General features: G+C 36.4%; 1 protein-coding gene across 4 annotated transcripts in view; it reads left to right on the forward strand.

Annotated features, from left to right (window-relative positions):
• scn5lab (sodium channel, voltage gated, type V-like, alpha b) overlaps positions 1-26,697 on the forward strand; it is a 267,011-nt gene that overhangs the window by 89,706 nt on the left and 150,608 nt on the right. For 3 of the 4 annotated variants that reach the window (XM_073940498.1, XM_073940499.1, NM_001045123.1), the window contains 3 exon segments: positions 4,356-4,447; positions 10,227-10,475; positions 14,990-15,053. In XM_073940498.1, the coding sequence (XP_073796599.1) occupies positions 4,356-4,447; positions 10,227-10,475; positions 14,990-15,053 (405 nt within the window). 4 annotated transcript variants of the gene reach the window in all.

Consider the following 26,697-nt stretch of genomic DNA (forward strand, 5'->3'; position numbering starts at 1 on the left):
TTCTCCATAGATGCGTGTGTTTTCAGACAGAAGCGGTGTGTGGTGATGAAGTGCTTATTTCTGCTTGGCCTTTATGGCTTTATTTGTGGAGTTTTAACAGGCCGCTTGTCCTTGAACCGCCGTCAGATGGACCCTCGGGCTGAAAATAAGTCACGTTTGTATTGAAACGCTGACAGGAGCGCGAGCCGCCGTTCCTGACTTCATTAAAGCCAGACGGATGACGGCGAAGCGGAAACAGCGGCTGATAAATCACTAACACACCACTGTATACAAAATAACATCATATCTGAACATGCAATATTATACGCCGCATGCACTGTCAATTCACCTGCTTCATAATCAGTCTGATGCAGAAACAGAGACTCGGAAATCTGAGCTTGCTTAATAATAATATTGTTCACTTCGTCATTAGTTTGTCTTTTATGAACATAATGATAAAATCAGGATGCATCTATAAAAAATACAGAAAAAAACAAGAATACAAACATTGATTTTCTCTTATTTTACTGTAAGCTAATTATATTATTCATACAGTAGTCCAGAATCGTTATATTTCATTCATTCATTCATTAACTTCCTTCGGCTTTGTCCCTTTATTTATCAGGGGATACTACAGTGGAATGAACCACCAACTGTTCTAGTTAATGTTACACAGCAGATGCCCTTACAGCTGCAACCCAGTACTGGGAAACACCCATACACCCTCATTAACACACACACACACACACTCATACACTACAGCCAATTTAGTTGATCAATTCCCCTATAGCGCATGTGTTTGGACTGTGGGGGAAACCGGAGCACCCGGAGGAAACCCACACCAACACGGGGAGAACATGCAAACTCCACACAGAAATGACAACTGACCTATTTGGGGCTCAACCCAGCAACCTTTTTGCTGTGAGGCAATTGTGCTACCCACTGCGCCATTGTACTGCACCATGTTAAATATATAAATATATAATCATATTAAATAATAAATAATTAAATATAAAAAAAAATTTAATATTAGATAATCCTTGTTTTAAAAAAAAATATTCATTGTTTATTAAAATATGACAAAATACCCAACAAAATATTGTTTTTAACCACATTAGTCTAATAAATAAATAATTATTTACATATTTTTATATTTCATTACATAATTTTACTTTTATACACCAGATAATACATGAAATTGTGCTGTTAGATATGTTGCATGTTATATTAATGTGTGAATCTTGTTTTCTTAAAGATTCATATTAGGTCTTTTTTTAAAACAAGTAAGATTATCTATTATCATAATAATAAAACTTTTATTTTAAGATTTTTTGGATAGTACAGAAATCCCTGTATCATTCAGTAGCTTTGTGTGACTTCATTTAGGTATTTGTGAAATAATTAATCTTGACACGAGCCCCTTTCACACATACAGTACAGACCTTTACAGAAAATTACCTGCAATTTTACGGAAAGGTCTGTATATGTGAACAGGCCCTTTTTGAAAATGCCAGTAAATTAGTTCTGGCTATTTTCTGGAAAGAGAAGTTGTAAGATTACGGGTAATTTGCCGGAATGCTGCGCTTTGTAAACGCAGAAGGAAGATTGTCGTAAAGAGCGCGTTCACAACTAGAACTAACTGACATGAGATGTCTACTCCAGCCAATCAGAACACTCAGACGCATTCACATCCATGCTTTTATAAAAATAAAAGCCTTTGAATATTTTCCAGACACATTCAGCTGCTGTTAGTCGGATAACGTTTCTATGTTCCTCCCTAATGCCAACTGTGGAAAAAATGATCAATAAGATGCTTATGATAATCTGCTGTTTGTTTACCTTCAAGCTCTGCTTCCTTCAGTAGCTTGAAGCGTCGCGTATGTATGTGAAGCAGCCGGTGAGCGACAGCACCAGGCCCAGATTGGCTAATCCAACACAATCTCACGGCAATTCGTAACTTTTTGATTTAGTGGTTAATTCGTATGAATTCGTACGATCTAATTCGTACAATTTAGTACGACTTGCTCATCCCTCAATGACGGTTGGGTTTAGGGGTGGGGTTAGGTGCCACGCCTCCTTTTTAAAATCTTTCAATTTCGTATGACTGATCTCGAATTCGTACGAATTAGCCACTAAACTGGCAAAACGTAAAATATTCATGTTTTCTTGTGAGATCTGGCTGGCTAATCGGGAGGACCGGGAGAACTCCCGGTGGGCGGGTTCATTTTTTTTAGCCGCGAGGGCTGGTGTCCCTGGCTGCTTGCACTCTCAGCAGTCGCACTTTTTCATTTATTTATTTATTTATTTGCCCATCGCCTCACTCTTTTTCTTCATTATTTTGCCGCAGCTTCACTCTTTTTATTTATTTTCTCTCAGCCCCGTGAGCAAAATGCAGCCTGCAGGTTGATAATGATGTATAAACAAGAATTAGAATAATTAATATAGAGGAATATTACACCTGCTCAATGAAAACCAGATGCTTCACTACATTAATAAATCTGACATAACGTGATAAGAAATCTAAATTTATTTTATCGGTGGTGCGACAGTGCCATTGTGTTCCAGTGGTCAGCACGTCGCATTACGAGACCGCTGACCCGAGTTCAAACCTCACCTGAGTAATAATTATTATTCTTTTTTTCATTTAAGACATACAATACTGTTTGGGTTGTTGAACATTTGAAGTTCTAAAGCAGCTGTGTCCTTGAAAAAGACGTGACAGTGTCATTAGAAACTTAATTGGAAATGATGTTATTTTAATATAGTCAGTCGTGAACTGAGGTGGGCCGGTCTAATGCTGTGTTCACACCAGATGCGGAACGCGCGGACAAATCGCGCTATTCATGCGTAAATAGCCGCGTGAACATTTGAGGTTACTCGCTTCATTCGCGCGTCAAATTTACTTCCGAACAGACACGGATTCGTGTGATGGGCAGGGCTTCTGTCTGCCTGAAGACTCTAGCTTCATAACTAAATGGCTAACTTGGATTTAATTTTTTTTTATTTTTTTGGATTTTTTAAAGAAAATAACCGTGTTTATGTACTTTATGAAATCTGAAAAACAGCGTCGATACGTTTAGGGTCGTGTCTTAGTCCACTAGATCCTTTCAGAGGCGCACCAGCTCTGCGAGCTCATAAACTCCTCCAGAAACTGGATGACGGAGGCTTTCAGCGGTGCTTTTGACTGAGCCAAGCCAAGTTTGATGAACAGATTCTACGTCACAATCAGGCCCCTACAAGAGCAAGCTTCTGATTGGTTAATCAGGCGCGAATGTACGCTGAAGTTCAGATTTTTAAACTTGAGAGATTCGTGCGAAACGCTCGTTAATCGCGTCAAAACGCTCAATTTGCCCCTCGCCATTCGCGCAATTCGCGTATCGCACCCTAGGATGTCTGTTCCGCATCTGGTGTGAACTCAGCATAAGGCTTGAAACTCCAGGGCTGGACAGGAGTCCCACTCCGGCCCTGGACAGCACACACACATTTTATGTACATCTCGACATGCGAAAGTGTTTCTCAGTATGTTTTCATCGAAGTTGTCCACAATACTGATCCATCCACAGAGTTTGTAAGGTAGTCAAGTGTTATAAACACAAGCGCAGCCGTTTAGAGCTCATTTCTGGTTAATGATGTCAGAATTTACCGCTATTTTGGCATGGATGTGTGAACGGTCTTTTCTGGAAAAATTCCGTAACGTCCTCGCCTGTGTGAACAGTGCTTTTTTGAATTTACCGTTAAAGTCGTTCAGGAAATTTCCCAGATATTTACCGGTATCACTGTGTGAAAAGGGCTATGATCTGCTCCTATTCACTTTCATTGTTTAGAAAATAGTCTGCAAAATCTATGAAAAAAATATGTTCCACAGAATCTTTTTATTTTATTTGCATTATTTTACAGTTGGTGTGGTGAGCTATTAAGAAAGCAAGCAGAAAGTACAGCATGTGATGCTTTGTTCAGTTTCCTGACATTTTAATTTTGCTGTTTTTTCTCTTTCAGTTGTTTCTCCTTTCACCCGTATAACTGTAATGTGATTCTGCAGGTTTCTAACTGAGTTTATAAAAGTAGGCAATCTGCAAGCTCTTCGAACGTTCAGGGTCCTCCGCGCTTTGAAAACTATTTCCGTAATTCCAGGTAAGAGGTTCCTGAAGCTGCGCAGAGAAAAAAACAAAACCAAACCAAACAAAATCAGCTCAAAGTGTTGCTCTGTGTCCAAAAAAAAAGCAGAAACGGAGTGTATTCCCGCATCCGGTTCTTCCCTGCGTTTGTTCTCCAGTCATCTTTTCCCAGCTCCTGAATCCTCCCAGCATCTGCTTCATTCTCCGCTGTGTTGTTGGTGTTGTTGTCATTGTCTGTGCTCCAATTCTGGCTTATTGCAGATATGTAACTGAGTTTGTGGACCTGGGCAATGTCTCAGCGTTACGGACATTCAGGGTTCTGCGAGCACTGAAAACTATCTCAGTCATCCCAGGTGAGAGGCCGCTCCGCCGGGCCTGCAGTCATGCTGGATGACCACACATTTCCATCACTTACAAAACATGGAAATGCATTGCATAGAGTGTAGGAAATGAGACTTTTGAGCTGGGAAACGTGCTGATCAGATGCAAAACACTAAAACAGGCTGTTTGCCCACTTTATATGGCAAGAACAATACAAAACCATCTAACCAGACCTGTTTAATTACTCAAACGAGAGGGTTGAGTCATTTTTCTTATGCATAAAAATATCTATTATTAAAAATTAAGTATAAACATAGCATGCTCTGCAGTATAAATCAACCAATAGGAGAGCTTTAGATAGTGCCAAAAGAGCTCCGCCCACTTCCATAAAGCATTGCTCAAATTTTCTCAAACTACTTATTTAAATATATATGGATATTTTGGAATATAAATGAACTAGTTTAGAGGGTTGTGGAGGAAAATAGTGCCAAAAGTGCTTTTTATTTCCGCTTACTTCCATAAAGTACTGAAGTTTGCTTGAACTACTGATATTCTGCAACATAAATTGTGCATGTTCTCTTAAGCTACTTACATATTTCAGTACATATATGCATAATTTGCAAGGTAAATCAACCAATCAGAGAGCTGTGGCACATATTCATTTACTTTAAAAGTGTTCTTTAGCTTCGCCCAACCCATAAATCACAGCAAAGTGCATAATTACTCAACCAATAAGAAAGCTATGGAGTGTAAATAGTGCCAAAACAGCCGCCACCCACTTCCATTAAGTACTGAAAATTGCGTTTTCCTGAACTATTCCTGGATATTTTGGAATATATATTAACCAATAAGAGAGCTGTGGAGTTAAATAGTGCCAAAAGAGCTTTTTACTTCCGCTCACTTCCATAAAGTACAAAAAAATTGTGCAAGTTCACTCAAACTACTTACATATTTCAGTACATACAGTATATGCATAATTTGCCATGTAAATCAACCAATCAGAGAGCTGTGGCAAATATTAATTTGCTTCAAAATCGAACTTAGCTCTTCCCAATCCATAAGTCAAAGCAAAGTGCACAATTACTAAAGCAATAAGAGAGCTATGGAGTGTAAATAGTGCCAAAACAGTCTTTTTACCTCCGCCTACTTCAATAAAGTGCTGAAAATTGAGTGTTTTCCCAAACAACTTACTATATATATATATATATATATATATATATATATATATATATATATATATATATATATATATATATATATAAATCAACCAATCAGAGAGCTATGAAGTAAAATTTTGCCAAAAGTGCTCTTCTAGCTCCACCCACTTTCATAAAGTGCAGAAAATTTCTGAAGTTTTCTTGAGCTACTAACATTTTAAAAATTATATATGTGCATATTTTGCAAATACCAATGAACCAATCACATGTATAAATTGCTTTTGCTTCACCCACCTCCATAAATCACACTAGTTTATAATTATTCTCAAACTGCTTCAATATTTGATTATATACTGTATGCACATTTTGCAGTATAAATCAACCAATTACAGAGATATGGAATAGAAATTGTGCCAAAATAGATATTTAAGTTTCGCTCTCTTCCATGAAGTATACTGAAAACTGTATAATATTTTGCAATATAAATCAACTAATAAGAGAGTTATGGAGTATAAACTATGCCAAAACAGCTCTTTTAGCTAAAAAAAATTAGCTCCACCTTCTTCCATGAAGTATAATGAAAACTGCAATATAAATCAACCAATCAGAGAGCTATGGAGTTTAAATTGTGCCAAAACAGCTCTTTTAGCTCCGCCCTCTTCAATGAAGTATACTGAAAACTGCAATATTTTGCAATATAAATCAACCAATTACAAAAGGTATGGAGTATAAATTATGCCAAAACAGCTCTTTTTTGCTCCGCCCTCGTCCATGAAGTATACTGAAAACTGCAATATAAATCAACCAATAAGAGATTTATGGGGTATGAATTCCACATAAGTGCTCTTTAGCTCCGCCCAGCCCAATAAAGTATTACATATTGTGTAATTGTTCTCAGATTACTATAGCAAGTTGATTAATGTTATGTCTTTAACAAAGGCTTCTTTAAAATCCTTATGAAGAGAAAAAAGTTGAGCGCCAGCACTGATGCACTCGATTACATCTGTGAACATTAGACGCTAAAGTGGCTTTCGAAGGACCTCCAGGTGAAACTGCTGCATTGAAGCTCAATCTCACACAAGTGAAATTACATCAGGACGCCTGGTTCAGGTTTCCTTCAGCTGTCGGCACTGATCTCAGGTCACTCACTGCAAAAGTCTCATTGCACACGGTGCTTGACACGTAAATGGCATGATGTAGATGTATGGAGCTAATTATAGGACAAAATTATTTGATTGTGAATTGTGTACATCTGAATTATTGATAAGTGTTATTTAATAAAACTGACTATTGTATGCCCTTAGTTTGGATTTGATAATTAAATGAATATTGAGCATTTGAAAATTAAGACATATAATATAGGACATATTAAAAGTTGATATAAGTAAACCAATAAGAGAATTATGGAGTTAAAATAGTGCCAAAAGAGCTTTTTTTAACCTCTGCCCACTTCCAAAAAGTACTGAAGTTGTGAATTTTTTCTCAAACTACCTACATTTTAAATCTATATGCATATTTTGCTATTTGAATCAACTAATTAGAGAGCTGTGGCATATAAATTGTGCCAAAAGTGCTCTTTTAGCTCCGCCCACTTCTATAATAATATTTGAATATATGAATGTGCACACATTTTGCTATATACAAATATCAATAGTTCAAACTGACAATTACATTTCAAATCCTTTTGTCATATTGTTAGCTCCATATAGATGTAGACCAACAGAACTCTGCATGGTGAGTCAATATACAGACGCTTCTTATGGACTGAAGAATACATGCATATAAAAGAAAAACACGCACATATATGATTATATACTGTAAAGTAAGTCATGTGCTCATTCCATAGAAGTGTCTGTTGTGTGCTGTCACATTTTGTGTGCTTTTTGCACCCACAAATGTTTGCAAAGACAGACCTAGATGTTGTGTTGTGTTTTAATGTGGTTTATTAATGCTACAGTGTCAGAGATGTGAGTCTGGGTTTGGCAACATTTAGAATTCATGAATTTAATCATGCATTTTAATTTAAAAACACTGAATTGCAGTAAAGTAATCCCAGTCACATTGTAAAGAAATCTAATACATAATCCCAGAAATGTATTTACAATTTTAATATGATATTTATTATTGCCATTAAAATTGCTATATTAAAGTACTTTAAATGTATTTTATTATATATATATATATATATATATATATATATATATATATATATATATATATATATATTATTTGTCTTCATTATTTTTTTTTTCATTTTAATATTAATCATAAAATAATGACATTTAGTTTAATATATAATATATTTCATTAATTTATACATTTTTATAATGCTTTTATGCAATTTTTGTTCATTATTTTAATTTGTCATGTTATTAAACTTCTTTACACATATTTTCTGCATGAGAAAAATATCAATGAACTATAACAGATATTTCTATTATTTTTAAAATATTTGTTTCCTTTATTTTTATTATCATTAAAAAATTATTATTATTATTGTTATTATTATTATTATTATTATTATTATTATTATTATTATTATTATTATTATTTTGTTATTATTATTATTATTTAGTTGTTATTATTATTATTGTTTTTATTATTAGTGTTATTATTATTATTATTATTATTATTATTATTATTATTATTATTATTATTATTATTATTATTATTATTATTTCACTACTGCCAATATATTTGTATATATTCTGGATTCTGAATGATGCACAACCCTAACATGAAATGACAAAATGCTGCAAAAAAACATGAATAGTAAAAAAAAACACTTTAATTAATTCATAATGTTTAATAAAGCTGAAAAATCAGTTTTCAAAAAAAAAAAAAACAATCTATTCATTATTAAAATTGTCAAGTGCACTGTAATATACTCTGGATATATTTTGGATTTCATAATGATATATAGATGCACAATGCACACCCATGTGTAACATGAAAAAAATGCAAAAATGTTAAATATACAAGTGGACTGTAAATTAATAATTATACTGTAGTTGTGCTGTAAAACTATACTACCTGACAAAAGTCTTGTCGTTGGTCCCAGTTGTGACAGCAACACATAATAACTCGACTTCTAGTTGATCATTTGGAAAAGTGGCATAGGGTCGACTTTCCCCATGGATCATCTGTTGAGCTGCATCACAATCATCACCAATACTGCAGAAGACCTACTGGAACCAGCATGGAGCCAAGATAATCACAGAAATCAGTCAAGTTTGGTGAGGGAAAAATTATGGTATGGAGTTCCATTCAGTATGGGGGTGTGCAAGAGATCTGCAGAGTGGATGATCAACATCAACAGCCTGAGGTATCAAGACATCTGTGCTGCCCATTACATTACAAACCACAGGAGAGGGACAATTCTCCAGCAGGATAGCACTCCTTATCATACTTCAGCCTCCACATCAAAGCTCCTAAAGGTCAAAGTGCTCCAGGATTGGCCAGCCCAGTCACCAGACATGAACATTATTGAGCATGTCTGTGGTAAGATGAAGGAGGAGGCGTTGAAGATGAACACAAAGAGTCTTGATGAACTCTGGGAGTCCTGCAAGAACGCTTTCTTTGCCATTCCAGATGACTTTGACTCATGTCAGAGATGTATGGATGCAGTCCTCCAAGCTCATGATGGAGTCAGACACAATATTCATTCTGTCTCCACTGCAGCAGGACTTTATATTCTATACTGGACATTATTTCTGTTCAGTGACGAGACTTGTCAGGGCTCAACAATAAGGACTGCCCGGTAGCCCGGGGCCAGCGTGAAAGACACTCGGGACAGTAGACAGGATTGTTACTGGCCCCTATCGGCCATAACACATTTTTTATTTATTTTTTTAACCTGGTAACAACCAGTAAAGCGAAAAGATGGCAACATGGTGGCAAAATTAAACAATGAGGCTAAAAGAAAACGTCTGTTTCTAAAGTGTTAGAAGCAGACAATTACATGGGTACAAAATTAAGAAACTGAAAAAAAAGAACAAAATTTTTTTTTTAATAAAAATTATTTAGAATTGCATTAAAATACCAGCACATTTTTCATACTGCTCTTTCATTTGCATAAAATATTGAATTTTGCTCATTATACATTTATTAACATATTTAAAATGTTTAAATTCTAGATTCACAGGCATAATTTTGCCACTATTTAAAATATGTGGCTGAGAAATAGTTATTAACTTTTTAGTTTTGTTGGTGGGGCCAGTGAAAATTTTGGCAGGGCAAGTAAAAATCTCAACCAATGGCCCGATCGGACCGGTATAAAAAATCCTTAGCGTTGAACCCTGCTTGTGTCTAAGCAGAGTCAGACCTTACTGTCTCATATAAGACACTTCTGATACCAAACCATTAACTAGAAGTCAAGTTATTAGTATTTGTTGTTCTTAAAGCTTGGATAGGCCACAAGACTTTCGTCAGGTAGTTTACAGCACAATAGTTAATTTTCAGTACAATGCACAACCTTAATTTGGAAAGACAAAAATGCTGAATAACCCAGCATTAATCAAAACAATAGTTTAATTCATTTATAATTTTCAATAATACTAAACAATCTAAATATGATAATAACAATAGTAATAAAATTGTCACCGTGCCCTGGGTGGAGTGTGTCTGTGTGCTGATGTGCTGGTGTTTTCCTCAGGCCTGAAGACCATCGTTGGCGCTCTGATCCAGTCGGTGAAGAAGCTGGCGGACGTGATGATCCTCACTGTTTTCTGCCTCAGCGTGTTCGCTCTGATCGGCCTGCAGCTCTTCATGGGGAACCTGCGGCAGAAATGCGTCCGCAGCGCCTCACAATGTCTCAACACCACCTTGCCGACATACAACAACAGCACTTTCATATGCAATAACAGAAGCTGGGCCTCGCTGGAGGAATTCTTCAATAATGAAGGTCGGTGGCTTCTTCTGTACAAAAACATCTCGACATTAGCAGTTTGACGTATTTTGTTTTTATTTTTTCCATCTATTTATGATTTTCAATTGCATTATGAGATCTTAATCTCTCTTCCAACAACTTTTAACCCTGAAAAGCTTGAAAAAAATGACTTTTATGGACATTTGTAATAGTTTACAGTGCTATAACAGACTGATTACTATGGTTGTTGTGTTACCATGCTGCCTTGCCTAAAGTTTAATTTGCCTGCGACTATTTGTCAGTTGTGTACAGTCTTATATCTGATAAACAGTGTTTTTAACCATTTAAATGCTACCTTCTCTGTGAAGTTGTAAACACCATATTGCTTTTCGGTTCCTCTTATGTGATTGGATGTTGTGAGCATGTTATTTTTTCCTGTAATTTGGTAACAACCAGTACAGCGAGGAGGTGGCAACATCAGGTTGTGATGCTAAACGAAAATATCTGTTTCTAACATCTTTGAGCAAGAACGTAAATGTCTTATGTGGGTACAACATGACGTAAAAAAAAATAAAGGGATGTTTTGCACAGTTTGCCGCCAGTTTGAAAAGTCAGCCACATCTTGTTAAATAATTTAAAACTACAATGAAATACCTGCACATTTTCAATGCCGCTCTTTTTGTTTGCATAATACTTAAAATTTTGCTCATCATACATTTATTGACATTTGTACATTCTAGATTTAAATTCTAAATTCGCAGACTGTATTTTTGACACATTATTTAAAATATGTAGCTAAGAAATAGCTATTAATTAATATAATAAAATATTTGGGCCAGTACAAAAAAATCCTTAGCCTTAATCTCTGCACACTCATACACTACAGCCAATTTAACTTACTCAATTCTCCTACAGCGCATGTGTTTGGACTGTGGGGAAAACCGGAGCACCCGGAGGAAACCCACACCAACACGGCGAGAACATGCAAACTCTACACAGAAATGCCAACTGACCCAGCCTAGGCTCGTATCAGCAACCTTCTTGCTGTGTAGCCACAGTGCTAACCACTGAGCCACAGTGCAACACGGCAGCACACTCTTAGGGCTCTATCATACACCCAAAGCAGTGTGGCGCAAGGCGTGGCGCAGTAGTCTTTTGCTAGTTTCAGCTTGGCGCAAGAGTGGTTTTGAGGCGTTGGGCTACGCTGTTTAAATAGCAAATGCATTAGCGCTCATATGTGCGCTCATAGGCGTTCTGCTCTAAAAAGGAAGGTGTTCTGAGGCGGACCGCTGGCGCGTTGCTATTTTGAGAAACTATAATAGATTTTTCATTAGACCAAAACAAACCCGGTCTAAACTCCAGCGCGGAGTTGCACCTCGCTTACACACTGCTTAATACACACAAGAGAGCAATAGACAAATATCTTTACATATGAAAAAATGTAAATATTAAGGATATATATAGGATATAATAAGAATAGATATAGGATATAAATATAAAGGATTAAAATATTACAAAACATATTATTTTCTAGCCTACATAAATATGAAAAATCACTGCTTTTATGTCTTCTTCATCTCGGGAAGCTTTTTCAGTTCATTCATAACAATTTGCTTTTGTGTAATGTTATTATTATTAGCAGTATTATTTATTATATCCATATTTATATTTGTTTTATTAAAAACTAGCTTAGATTTGTCCACCTGTCAGGTTTTAGACCATATGGGGCACAGCATGTGTTTTAGGATATAACTCAGGTTTTTGAGCACATTTTGCTATTATTATTCATTTATTCGTTTGCTGGAAATTAGAACTGAATTTAGAAATAGTTTTGAAATTAATATTTGCGCTTAACAAACAAAATTAATTATTTATAGGCTAATTGATGTCTATGCGTAAAGGTTTCCCTATCCAAGAGCGAAAGTGAAAGTAGATCCATCTCTCATTCTCATGCAGTAGATGCTCTGTTAAAAAAAAAAAAAAAAAACTGTGAACTGTTTGCTTGTGAAATGCTCAGTTTTTCCACTTAGACTTACTTTACGTCCTGTAAATAGCGAATGCGCTCTTGGCTTGACGCAGCTGGCTCTTAAAGGGAATGGGAGATGAGACTCTGATTGGTTTATTCTCAAAACACATCTATAACTCATTAAGAAAATAAACTCAACCCTTTTAGACCATGCGCCTTAAATTTTCCCGTCCTTAAATGAGCAAAAACGCATTCTAACACGCCCTGAAAGCGTTTGCGCCCTGCGTCTTGTGCTCTGCACATGGACCGTCAAAATAGAGCCCCTAGTGTTTCGTAAATTTTCTAAATATTTTTCATTCTTTTTGATTGAATAAATTTTGTTTCAATTTGACTATATATATATATATATATATATATATATACACTCCGCCCTGTAGTTAGATGTATTACAAAATACGAATTTTCCAAAACTTTGTTTCTAGTTCTCAATTGACTTTAGTTTTTTAAATTAATTTGATTTCAGTTTCAATGACGCAGTGGTGCAGTAGGTAGTGCTGTCGCCTCACAGCAAGAAGGTCACTTGGTCAGTTGGCATTTCTGTGTGGAGTTTGCATGTACTCCCTGCATTCACATGGGTTTCCTCCGGACGCTCCGGTTTCCCACACAGTCCAAACCCATGTGGTACAGGTGTGTGTGTGGATGTGTCCCAGTGATGTGTCGCGGCTGGAAGGGCATCCGCTGCGTAAAAAAATGTGCTAAATAAATTGGAGGTTCATTCCGCTGTGGCAACACCGGATTAATAAAGGGACTAAGCCAACAAGAAAATGAATGAATGAATGAATGAATGATTTCAGTTTCAGTTTTAATTATAGGTAAAAACACTGGTAACGCTCACATAAACTCCTTGGATTAGTCGTACAAAGATGAACTAGTCATCGAGTGTGGTCATAACTTGGCACAATAGTTCAAATTAAATACAAAAAAAAAGACTGCTAATCCACTGAATTAATGCTGTTTTAGCTGTTGATAATTTCATATTTATCTTGTATTATTGTAATATTTAGAAATGTCTAGTTGACCAAATCACCGGAATGATCCTCTTTCACACCCATGACATCTTTAGTAATGTGAAGCACGTTTCTGATCAACTTTAGTTGAATGACAACACTGTCAGAACCGTCGACGTCTAAAGACGAGATTCAGTCTTATTTTTGGTTTGGTCTCATTTGATTAGAATAGCAATTAGGACAGAGCTGGCACTCAATAAGTTGACCTGCAGAACGCAGATGTAGGACACAGACGGAAATAGACAAGACGCCTTCGCCTTCTTCTGATGTGCTTGGTCATGCTTTTTATCATACAAAAACATCGAGAACGAGACATTTCACATGTTGGTGTACACTTGTTGGATTATTACAAATAAATAGACGATGATCCACAAATAGCGACACGGTGGCTCAGTGGTCAGCACTCATTCATTCATTTTCCTTTGGCTCAGTCTCCATATAGTCTCCCATATCGTCTTCCTTACAAGTTATTTTCTAGAAAATGTATAATAAGAATATAATATTTAATATATAATAATAAGAATAAGAAATTGTAATTTTCTTGTAAAGCATGGTGAGCAGATTTCTGAGATGCATTACTGCATAATAAAATAATAATAATAATGCATTAGATGCATAATAAAATAATAATTATATATATATATATATATATATATATATATATATATATATATATATATATATATATATATATATATAATTTAATTTAATTTAATTTTACCAAATTCATTTTCCTTTGGCTCGGTTTCTTTATTCATCTGGGGTCGCCACAGCGGAATGAACTGTCTACTGTTCCAGCATATGTTTTACACAGCAGATGCCCTTCCAGCTGCAACCCAGTACTGGGGAACACCCATACACTCTCACATTCACATATATTATGGGCAATTTAGATTTTCATTCATTTTCTTTTTCGTCTTAGTCCCTTTATTATTCTGGGGTCGCCACAGTGGAATGAACAGCCAACTTATCCAGCATATGTTTTTTATGCAGTGGATGCCCTTCCGGCTGCAACCCATCTCTGGGAAACAATTTAGATTTTTTTGTATTTAATTTAGTTTAATTTAAAAATCAAATAAATTAAATTAAATTAAATTAAATTAAATTAAATTAAATTAAATTAAATTAAATTAAATTAAATTAAATTAAATTAAATTAAATTAAATTAAATTAAATTAAATAGCGACACGGTGGCTCAGTGGTCAGCACTTATTCATTCATTTTCCTTTGGCTCAGTCTCCATATAGTCTCCCATATCGTCTTCCTTACAAGTTATTTTCTAGAAAATGTATAATAAGAATATAATATTTAATATATATAATAATAAGAATAAGAAATTGTAATTTTCTTGTAAAGCATGGTGAGCAGATTTCTGAGATGCTTTACTGTGAGATATATTGCGTTTTTCACAAATATACTGCGTTTTTTGTTCCCCAAACAAATTTTAGAATTGCTCCTAAATGTATAGCATTAGTAAATATTTGAAACTCATGTTTTGTCTTGTTTTATTCCTCCAGAGAATTTCTTTAAAGTGGAAGGAGCCAAGGACGCCTTAATATGTGGGAATGCGAGTGACGCTGGGTAAGTTTCAAGTGGATCAAACGTATTTGTTCACATATGTTTGAACCAGTGTTTGAACCAGATTTGAAATTGTGACATGTCAGATTTAATTCTACATACCAATGAGAGCTAAGTCCCTTTAAGGCAAGTCATTTCACCTGCGGCCATCTTTAAAATGCCTCGGGCATTCTGTCTGAATGTGGAAACCTCAAATTCTCCATAACTGTTTGCCAAGCTCACGATTACATCACAGATTTGGAATTACCAATAGAATTAAACAACATCTGTCTCATAAGTTTAGTTTCTAAACATTCAAATCAAACATAATCAGCATATGTTCAGGTTGTTCAAGCTAATGCACATGCGCACTCCAACAGAATGAGATCACCACACCAATCTCATTTACAGCCGTTCTACACATTATCCTCCTCTGGATGATGATCGTCTGATCGCACTGCCTGTCTGAAATAATCCACAACTTAGTATTGATGGCGAATCTCCTCCAGAAATGACAGCGACTCTTTGTTTACAAGTTGGAAGTTGCTGTCATGTGATGTGTGATGTGTCATGTGATTAGTGGTGGGCAAAGCGAGGCTTCGTGAAACACTGAAACAGTCGAAGCAAATGTGTCGAAGCTTCGAAACGTTTCGAAACACCACTCTACAGTGCCACCTAGTGGTCATTTTATTTGTATTGCACTGAAACAGTTTCAGCAAAGAACAGTTGAGCAGATTGAGGTTTGAAACCCCACTTCGTAGATTTGGACCTACAAGTGATTTAGTCGAGCGGTTAGAATTTGTGTCCATCATCCAAGTATAGTGGGCTCGAATCTAGGCTGATATAGTTATTTTTAAAATGCTTTAATACCAGTTGGTAATGCTTTGTTTTTGTATCGTTTTGTTTCGACATTGCTCTGACATCTGAATAAACACCTTGTAAATAAATTTGTATTGTTTTGGTCATAAATCAGGGTTGTTGCTAGATCAGATAAAGTTGTGGCCAGAAGTTAACAATAATTATTTATATTATTAATTACATTTCCCATTGTATTTTATTAACGTCTATTCAAAACCTAACCCCATCACTGTACTGTAAAAATATTAATTATTGTTTTACAGTGTTACAAAAATGATGCTAAATTGATGGTGTATCCGCAGCTGTATGGTGACTTAGACTTAGACTACACCATAAAACAGTAACATGATTAAAATACATAAAAGTTTTGTACTAGTCGGGATTCGAACCCAAAATTAGTTTAAAAAACACTGTTACCACATGAACACACACGGTCCACTAGGCAATATGAGAAGGAAAACTGATTTTTGACCATGTTAGTCAAATTCAGATTCTCCAGGTCTCGAAACGCTTCTGAAATTATCAATGCTTTGAATCGCTTTAGTCACATGACCAGGTGTTTCGAAACACTTTAGTCACGTGACCTGGGTGTTTCGGATCATGCTTCGGTGCAGTGTTTCGAAACACTTGCGCTTCGGGATCTCGACACTTGTGTCGAAACGTCAGTTTCATGTCAGCCATCCCTACATGTGATGTGTGTTTGACAGGACGGACTCTACCTCATGTTCATTTCATACAGATTACAGAACCAGAAAAACTTTTGTTATCAAGTGTAGTGTGTTTATTAAAAGGTACAGATTTCAAGATTTATGTGGATATATTTCTCATGTCTGTGAAGCAAGTATTTGTGGAGATTTCAGTGTTTGTTGACCACAGAAACCACATAAACGTCTGGTCTGAGCTCCCCCCCTCTGGACTGAGTCATTAGCGATCTCTGATTGGCTCCTGTACTAGTAGGCGGGGCTTCATTCGCTATATTGACGTTACACTTTTCCCATTTAAATTTAATTTAATTTCCCAGTCTTCAATGAGGTCTACAAACTAATCTGAGTACTGTATATGGAAATGCACCTGATTTTTTTTCATACATTTGATCTGTGCCATGTGAGTGCAGAAAAATCTGAACTGGGACACTCGAACTATGGGGTGTAAATGCGAGTTGCAAATCTTAAAATTTGTCTCAAAATCATACAAAAGTCACACAATGTTTGCTTATAAACATTATAAAAGCAACTTCTGAACATCCAACTGTGATTTGGGAAATGCAGTGAATGTGCAGCAGCTGATAGAAAAGACCTGTTTTGGGATCTGTGAGGCAGTGAGTGTGGAGTCAGACTGAAGTAAATATAGTTGAGTGTGTGCGTTTGTGTGTGTGTGTGTGTGTGTGTGTGTGTGTGTGTGTGTGTGTGTGTGTGTGTTGTGTTGTGCATCTGACTCAGCAGAACTGCATGTACATGTATGAGTCAGTGGCCTTGACTAACTCACACACACACACACACACACACACACACACACACCCATCATAAGCAGACAGACGCCAATGAAGCTCTTCAGTCAAGAGCAAAGCACAGAAAGCTGTATGGGAAGCGCATGACTCGCTTCAGATACACTCAATATTTAATCAGTTATCTAATTATCAACACAAAATGACATCAACAATCTGCTACGTCTCATCACAAATGGCAAGTGACCAGAGCTGCCTCTCACTGTAAAATATATCAGCTAATGAACAGTTTCTGTATTTTGTGTGTTTTGGGTTTATTTGCGGTTGTGAATTGCATTATGGGATGTTGATCTCTGCTCTGTCCACTTTTGATGCTGTAAATTCTACTCTACAACTTAACAAAGTGACTTTTAGTGACATTTTAGTGGTTTTAAATAATATAATGGATAATAAATAAGTGTGTAAAATGACAGAAAATGTGCTGCAGTTTATTACAAGGTGTTTGTAGCGTAATATACAACACCAACACACACAATACAGCACTGCAAATTAATAGACATGTGCAGAAAACACACTTTTTCAGAACTTTCCAAAGTTAAAAGTTGTTAAAGGAAAGATCAAGACCCCATTAAGCAATTTAAAAGTATAAGAAATTAAGGAAAAATAAAAATATGGATCACAAAATACAGAATCCTGCCATCAGACAAAAATAAATTATTTAATTTTTGTAAGTGTTTTAATTAATTAATTTTTTTAAAGTATTTAATTCATATTTTATATTATTATATGATTCAAATAGTAAAATATGTTACTCCGGGTGCTCCAGTTTTCCCCACAGTCCAAACACATGCTGTACAGGGGAATTGGGTAGGCTAAATTGTCCGTAGTGTATGAGTGTGTGTGTGTGTTTACCAGAGATGAGTTTCAGCTGGAAGGGCATCTGCTGTGTAAAACATATGCTGGATAAGTTGGCAGTTCATTCCGCTGTGGCGACCCCAGATGAATAAAGGGACTAAGTCGACAAGAAAATGAATGAATGAATGAATGAACAAGTAGGTTTATGATGTATTTAAAAACAATAATAATAAATAATAATGATTAAAAAAAATAAAAATAATAGATTGGGGGCGGCACGGTGGCTTAGTGATTAGCACTGTGGCCTCACAGTAAGAAGGTCTTTGGTTCGAGTCCAAGCTGGGCCAGTTGGCATTTCTGTGTGGAGATTGCATGTTCTCCCCATGTTGGCATGGGTTTTCTTCATGTCAACACATTTGCTTCTGGCGAACTGATGAAATAAATTGGCTGTAGTTCATGAGTGTGACTGTGAATGAATGTGTATGGGTGTTTCCTATTACTGGGTTGCAGCTGGAAGGGCATCCACTGCATAAAACATATGCTGGATAAGTTGGCGGTTCATTCCGCTGTGGCGACCCCAGATGAATAAAGGGACTAAGCTGAAAAGAAAATGAATAATTGAATAAAATAGTAATATAATCCTAATCATAATAATAATTGCATTTGTGATCCAGGTTCAAAGATTTAACCAGATTTCTGTGTCAGATCCAATTCATCTTCAAATTGTCAGATAACTTTGATAGAAATATAAATTATGTAATTAATAAGAATCAACGGAAGATAATTCAGACGAGTGTTAATATGACAGTATTAACAAAACTATCTTCACTTCCTCAATGTCAGCCTGTAAGATATATTAATCAAAGCCTTTTCGTTTTGAAGATTCATTGATTCGTTTTTCTTCGGCTTAGTCCCTTTATTTATCTGAGGTCGCCACAGCAGAATGAACCCCCAACTATTAAAACCATCATATGTTTTACGCAGCGGATGCCCTTCCAGCTGCAACCCAATACTAGGAAACATCCATACACACTCATACACTACGGCCAGTTTAGTTGATGTGTTTGGACTGTGGGGGAAACCGGAGCACCCGAAGGAAACCCACACCAACATGGGGAGAACATGCAAACTCCACACAGAAACGCCAACTGACCCAGCCGAGACTCGAACCAGTGACCTTCTTGCTGTAAGGTGATAGTGCTTACCAGGGCTTAAATGAATACGTCGGATCCGGCACCTCTGAAATCTGATTAGGCACCTCATTTTACCGATCCTGCTCCTCAACCGCCCTCCTCGCCCATCTGCTGTTCATTTTCACTTTCTCCACGACTCCCCAATTCTCTTCACTTTCGTCTGCGACACCCCCCGGCTCTTCACTTTCGTCTTTCATCCGTCCACCACACCCCTCTGCCATCCAACGCCCCCCATCCCCCTGCTCTCCACTTTCGTGCCTGACACCTCTCCATCCTCAGGTAACATGACGGATCCATTACCCCGGTCTGTTCCGGGACCTTCTCAATTCACAAATTAAGCACTGGTGCTAACTACTCAGCCACCGTGTCGCCCTCAGAGATTATTTATTATTTATTTTTTTATTTAATTTTTTATCTTATTCAATTTACTTTAATTTTTAAATGTTTTATTTAATAAACAAATATTTTATACTATTTTTAAATAATTCAAATAGTAATATAATAATAATCTTAATAATAATTTCATATAGTTCAAATAGTTTTTCCCAAAAAAAAAATAATAATAATAATAATAATAAATCAAAAGTACCCTTTGACTGGTTTTAGAGATGCAGGATCCACAAATCTGAGCAGAATTTAAAGTTAAACTGTGTCAGAATTAAATAATCTTCATAATGCCAAATAACAATGATAGAAATATAAAAGAAGTCATTAATAACAATCAACCAATGATCATTCAGACAACTGTTAACACGGCAATCTTTACACAACCATGATTAGCTTTACTAGGTTGCAGCTGGAAGGCTATCCGCTGCGTAAAACATTTGCTGGAATAGTTGTTGGTTCATTTCACAGTGGTGACCCCTGATAAATAAAGGAATACGCTGAGGGAAAATGAATGAATGAATGTTTACGTGACACATTTACATTTACTTTATTTACTCTCCTCACTTACATGAATGACCCATAATGTCCTGAACACTCCAATGCAGAAGTATTACAAATTATATCTGGCATCTGAATCATTTTAGACTATATAATCCCGCTCGCTATCGTAGTGTGAACCAGCTCTGAGCAATATCTGTTTGCTAATTGCTAATATTAGAGCAGCCGTCGGTACATTAAAGCGTCTGCTCATGAGAGATCTGTACAGTATGTGCTGGTGGTCATATCTACACTTACAGAAACACCCCGCCGTGGGAACCTGCCTGATAAACATACAACTGAGTCAAAGGTGACCTATTAAGACCTTTTATACAAGATGTAAAATGCGTCTCTGATGTCCCTAGAGTGTGTGTGTGTGAACGTTTAGCTCAAAACAGCACACAGATAATGTTCTCCAGCTCTCTGAATCTGACCCTTTAAGGCTTTGATCCTAGTTGTGGTGTTTTGGTGACTGTCGCTTTAAATGCAAATGAGATTGTGCTGTTTCCAGAAGAGCTGCAAATGCCTGTGTGTCAGCATCGCGGCAGATGTGAAACAGCATTAGCTGTGTTGTCAGTGCTGGTCAGGTGTGCATGTGTTTATGATAATAAAAATCTTTATCATCAAAACATTTTATGCACAAGCAAGAAACTTTCGGAGATGCAGAAGCAGTCGGCCTGTAATGTGTTTGCAGGAATCGTTATCTCTATGCCGCTTCTAGGATTTCACTCCATTTACTGGGATTTACGGTTTCCTGGGTTCAGCACCTGCAGAGTTAGACCCTTCTTCTACAGTCGAATGGATAAAACATTATCCTAAAAGCGACTGCTAATCGATAATGTGATATTTCCAAAATCCTCAACATTTCTGCAGTGCAGTTCAATATTGAGCACGTAATGGAAAGGGTGTGTGGGTTTCATCTTCATAAAAGTCTATTATTTTATATATTTATTATAAAGTTATTCATTATAAATATTTAGTCTATTATTTTAAAAGTATATTTATTACATTAATTATTTAGTATATTTATTACAATTATAATTAAGGATAAGAAAAAAAATATCACCAAGACAATGTATGCATGAACAAAAAACTTTGAGACAAACTGTTGAGCAGGTACAGGAACAAAATAAAATAACAAAAAATAAATAAAATAAAATAATAATTAAAAAAAATTACAAAATATTTTTAATAAAAAAAAATATATATATATATATATATATATATATATATATATATATATATATATATATATATATATATATATATATATAATAGTTAGCTTTTCATTTGAAAAATATATTTACTACTTAAATAGTTTAGGATAGAAAAAATATTTATTTGCATAAAATTTAATTTAATTTAATTTAATTTAATTTAATTTAATTTAATTTAATTTAATTTAATTTAATTTTAACAAATTCATTTTCCTTTGGCTCTGTCCCTTTATTCATCAGGGGTCGCCACAGCAGAAATGAATTGTCTACTGTTCCAGCATATGTTTTACACAGCAGATGCCCTTCCAGCTGCAACCCAGTACTGGGGAACACCCGTACACTTTCACATTCACATACATTACAGCCAATTTAGATTTTCATTCATTCATTCATTGTCTTTTTCGGCTTAGTCCGTTTATTATTCTGGGGTCGCCACAGCAGAATGAATCGCCAACTTATCCAGCATATGTTTTTTATGCAGTGGATGCCCTTCCAGCTGCAACCCATCTCTGGGAAACAATTTAGATTTTTTAGTATTTAATTTAGTTTAATTTAAAAATAAAATAAAATAATAAAATAAAATAAAATTAAATTAAATTAAATTAAATTAAATTAAATTAAATTAAAAAATTAAATAAATGATTGTTTATTATAAATTGTATTTTAAAAGCGGATTTATTAATTTACTCATTTAGTATAATGAAAAAATATATTTATCACAGAGATGTTTTATGCATGAACTAAAAACTTTGAGAAAAAAGTGTTGAACAGGAAATAAAATAAAATAAAATAACATAAAACAATTATAAAATAAAATAATTAGCTCTTTATTAAAAAAAAACTGTATATATTACATCATTTATATAGTTTAATAAAAACTAAATTATTTCTTAGAAATTTTATGCACAAACAAAAAGCTTTGAGAGAAAGCATGTGCTATTGTCTGAGTTGTTGGGTCTTAATGTGCAGGTCTCGCTGGTGTGTTTTACGACACGGCCTGTAAATGTCGATTATAACATCTGGATAAAACAGAAAGAGACAAAGCACAAAACAAACGTGTGTGTGTGTGTGTGTCCACCTCTGATAAAACTGAGACAAACACTTGCCTGTTAAAGCCATTGTGCTGCATTTAGAGCTTTACGAGGGTCAGCCGGGTGATACAAGCTCGTAATTTACAGTTCATTTCTTCTTAGCGGCTTATTTCTCAGATCAGAACTAACATATCATAACATATCAAAAAATTGTATAGCATAATTTACCGACCTTCTATTTAATCATCTTAAATATTAAATGCCATGATAATTCCAACATTATTAAAACAATTTCCCAAAATCAGCCAAGATAAAGAATTAATGTTTTCCAGATCTGTGAGCTCCATCACACACAAACACACACTCATACACACACTCACGCACTGAACACAAGCTGACCGGAACCCAAAAACTACAAGAAGATCGCTGGATTAATGCACTTAATTGCCCCCCGAGGGAAACAAACACACACACATGCAAAGACACACACACACATGCATACACACAGCTGTGAGCCACACGACCCACATATGGAGATATTCATCATATCAACAATAATGCAAGATCATCTCTTTCACAGCGAAACACATGTGCAGATCACAAACAGCACAGAATACACACACATTTATTCATCTGTCAGTGAAATTTACTGACTGCCTTATAGTCTATAAATATATATATATATATATATACATATATAGTAGATATATTCACATTTATAAGCGTATACAGTATTATTAAAAGAAGATTTTGTCAGCACATTTCTAATCATAATAGTTTTAATGATTTAATAACTCATCTCTGATAACTGATTTCTCTTTGCCATGATGACAGCACATAATATTAGACTAGATATTCTTCAAGACACTAGTATTCAGCTTAAAGTGATATTTAAAGGCTTCACTAGGTTAATTAGGGTAAAGTTAGGGTAATTAGGCAAGTCATTGTATAACAGTGGTTTGTTCTGGAGACAATCCAACACTAATATTGCTTATGAGGGCTAATAATATTGACCTTAAGATGAGTTTAAAAAAAAACTGCTTTTATTCTAGCCGAAATAAAACAAAAAAGACTTTCTCCAGAAGAACAAATATTATGGGAAATACTGTGAAAACTTCCTAAATCTGTTCAACATCATTTGGGAAATATTTGACAAAGACGAAAAATTAAAAGGAGGGCGAATCATTTTGACTTCAATTATATATAAATGTTAACGCAAGTGATTTGTAACACAAAGTTCTAATCAGCCAATTACAGGGCAGCATCTCAATGCGTTTAGGCATGTAGACATGGTCAAGATGATCTGCTGCAGTTCAAAGTGAGCATCAGAATGGAGAAGAAAGGGGATTTAAGTGACTTTGAACGTGGCATGGTTGTTGCTGCCAGACGGGCTGCCCTGAGTATTTCAGAAACTGCTGATCTACTGGGATTTTCACGCACAACCATCTCTAGGGTTTACAGAGAATGCTCCGACAAAGAGGAAATATCCAGTGAGCGGCAGTTCTGTGGGCGCAAATGCCTTGTTGATGAGGCCAGAGGTCAGAGGAGAATGGCCAGACTGGTTCCAGCTGATAGAAAGGCAACAGTAACTCAAATAAGCACTCGTTACAACCGAGCTCTGCAGAAGAGCATCTCTGAACACACAACACGTCCAACCTTGAGGCGGATGGGCTACAGCAGCAGAAGAGCACACCGGGTGCCGCTTCTGTCAGCTAAGAACAGGAAACTGAGGCTACAATTCACACAGACTCACCAAAACTGGACAATAGAAGATTGGAGAAACGTTGCTGCTCTGATGAGTCTCCATTTCTGCTGACACATTCAGATGCTCAGCTCACAATTTGGCCTCAACAACATGAAAGCATGGATCATCCTGCCTTGTATCAGCGGTTCAGGCTGGTGGTGGTGGTGTAATGGTGTGGGGGAGATTTTCTGTGGGTCCATTAGTACCAATTGAGCATCAACGCCACAGCCTACCTGAGTATTGCTGCTGACCATGTCCATCCCTTTATGAGCACAGTGTCTCCATCTTCTGATGGCTACTTCCAGCAGGATAACGCAGCATGTCATAAAGCTCAATCATCTCAGACTGGTTTCTTGAACATGACGATGAGTTCACTGTACTCAAATGGCCTCCACAGTCACCAGAGCTCAATCCAATAGATCAGCTTTGGGATGTGGTGGAATGGGAGATTGGCATCATGGATGTGCAGCCGACAAATCTGCAGCAACTGTGTGATGCTATCATGACAATATGGAGCAAAATCTCTGAGGAATATCTCCAGTAGCTTGTTGAATCTCTGCCCTGATGGATTAAAGCAGTTCTGGAGGCAAAAGGGGGTCTGACCCGGTACTAGTAAGGTGTACCTAATAAAGTGGCCGGTTAGTATAAACATCGCAGATATCAATGAATGGTGCAAACCTGTTCATGTTATTAAGGTGTCCGTTGCACAGCAAGTGATTCAAATGAGAATAGAGTGTATTGTGAGCTACCGGGATGCTGGTTTAGTTTCTCCTCAATATATGGGTCTGATCTGATAGTGTAAACGTCACCCGAGCCGTTTGAGGCTTTAATCTGGCATGTGCTGATCAGAGCCGCCATCTGACCCCAGATCATATCCCAGAGGAAGTAACCTTGAGTCCGTCTTGGCTCATAGGAGCATAAGAGAGACTGAAACAACACTGGGATAGGTTTACAGGGACGCAGAGATTCCCCCATCGCAGGACAGAGGCTCTGAAATAGAGCAGCGTGTCCAAACGCAGCTGCCAGAGTGACAGAATACAGCACATAACTCACTGACAGAGGGATAACACTGACCTCAGATCAGCTCAGCAGACTCTTTTTGTTGTTGACACGAACAAAAGGAGAGCGCTATGCTTTTTATGTCACTAAGCAACCTTAAAGTCCATATGAAATCAAAGGTAGCCATTAGGATTTCGTTGGCTCACGCTGCCAGTTTTGTGTTGAACAATTCATCCGTGCATGACATTAGGAATAAAATAAAGAGTTTGCCCTTGTAATCTCTTATTGGAATCTGAAAAGGCACTTCCTGTTTGTGTTCAGTTATTCTCAGATTAGGTCTGTCTGATGTATTGGGGTGTGGTTAACATACTTAACCACTCCCCTCCAGCTGTCAGATTGGACATCACAATGACAACACAACACATAGTTCACTGACAGAGGGACAACTCTTTTTATATTGCTAAGCAACCTTAAAGCTCCAATGAAGTGCTTTTAAATGTTTTTTTTATTCAATGTTTATTCGACCAAAACACGATGAGAGCGTGGGACATAGTTTAGCTCCTCCCCTTTTTTAAAAAAAAGAGCCAATAGTGTTTTGTTTTATCATCGCTCTGCCAGTGAGAGTGGCTGAGCTCAAGCACATCCAATGAACAGCCAATGAGAAGTGTCTTGAAGAGCGCGGGGCTTGTCAGATACTTTTGAGGTGACGTGATTGTACATGTTTATATCAGTTCTATATCTTCTGAACTTGAATTTTGTCACTGTTTTGGAGCACCCTGGCTTATTGATAACCTAAAAACTACCATGGATTTTATTGAGAGAGTAGCCGTGCTTTATGTGCTTTAGGAAGGCTGAAAAATAGCATAGATTCATTCGGTGTCATGTCTGAGTCCACTTGATTCTTTCTGAGGTGCACACAGCTCTGTGAGTTTATCAACTCCTACAGAAACTGTACCTGGATGATAGAGACTTTCAGCAGTGCTTTAGACTGAGCTCAGCCCAGTTTGATGAGCTGTTGTCTGGTGTCAGTAGGAGGATTTCCCCCTGGGACACCAACAACAGGTGCATCATAACAAAGACCATAGAATACACAAGCCATGTCACTCGTATAGTTTTGAATGGGGAAAAGTGTTACGTCAATATGGCGAATTAAGCCCCGCCTACTTGTACAGGAGCCAATCAGTGATTGCTATAGACTGAGGTTTCTCCAGGGAAAGCTCAAACCAGACGTGTGCTTTTACGACAGTGTGGTGGTCAACAAACACATCGGGATATCAGCGAATGCTTCACAGACATAAGAGTATCCAAATAAAGCTTAAAATATGAGCTTTTAATTGAACCCACTACACTTGAAGACAAATGTTTTTTGGTTTTGTAATCTGCATGAAACAAACGCGTGGTAG

Source organism: Danio rerio, chromosome 24, assembly GCF_049306965.1.
Source record: "Danio rerio strain Tuebingen ecotype United States chromosome 24, GRCz12tu, whole genome shotgun sequence".
NCBI classification, from domain to species: domain Eukaryota; kingdom Metazoa; phylum Chordata; class Actinopteri; order Cypriniformes; family Danionidae; genus Danio; species Danio rerio.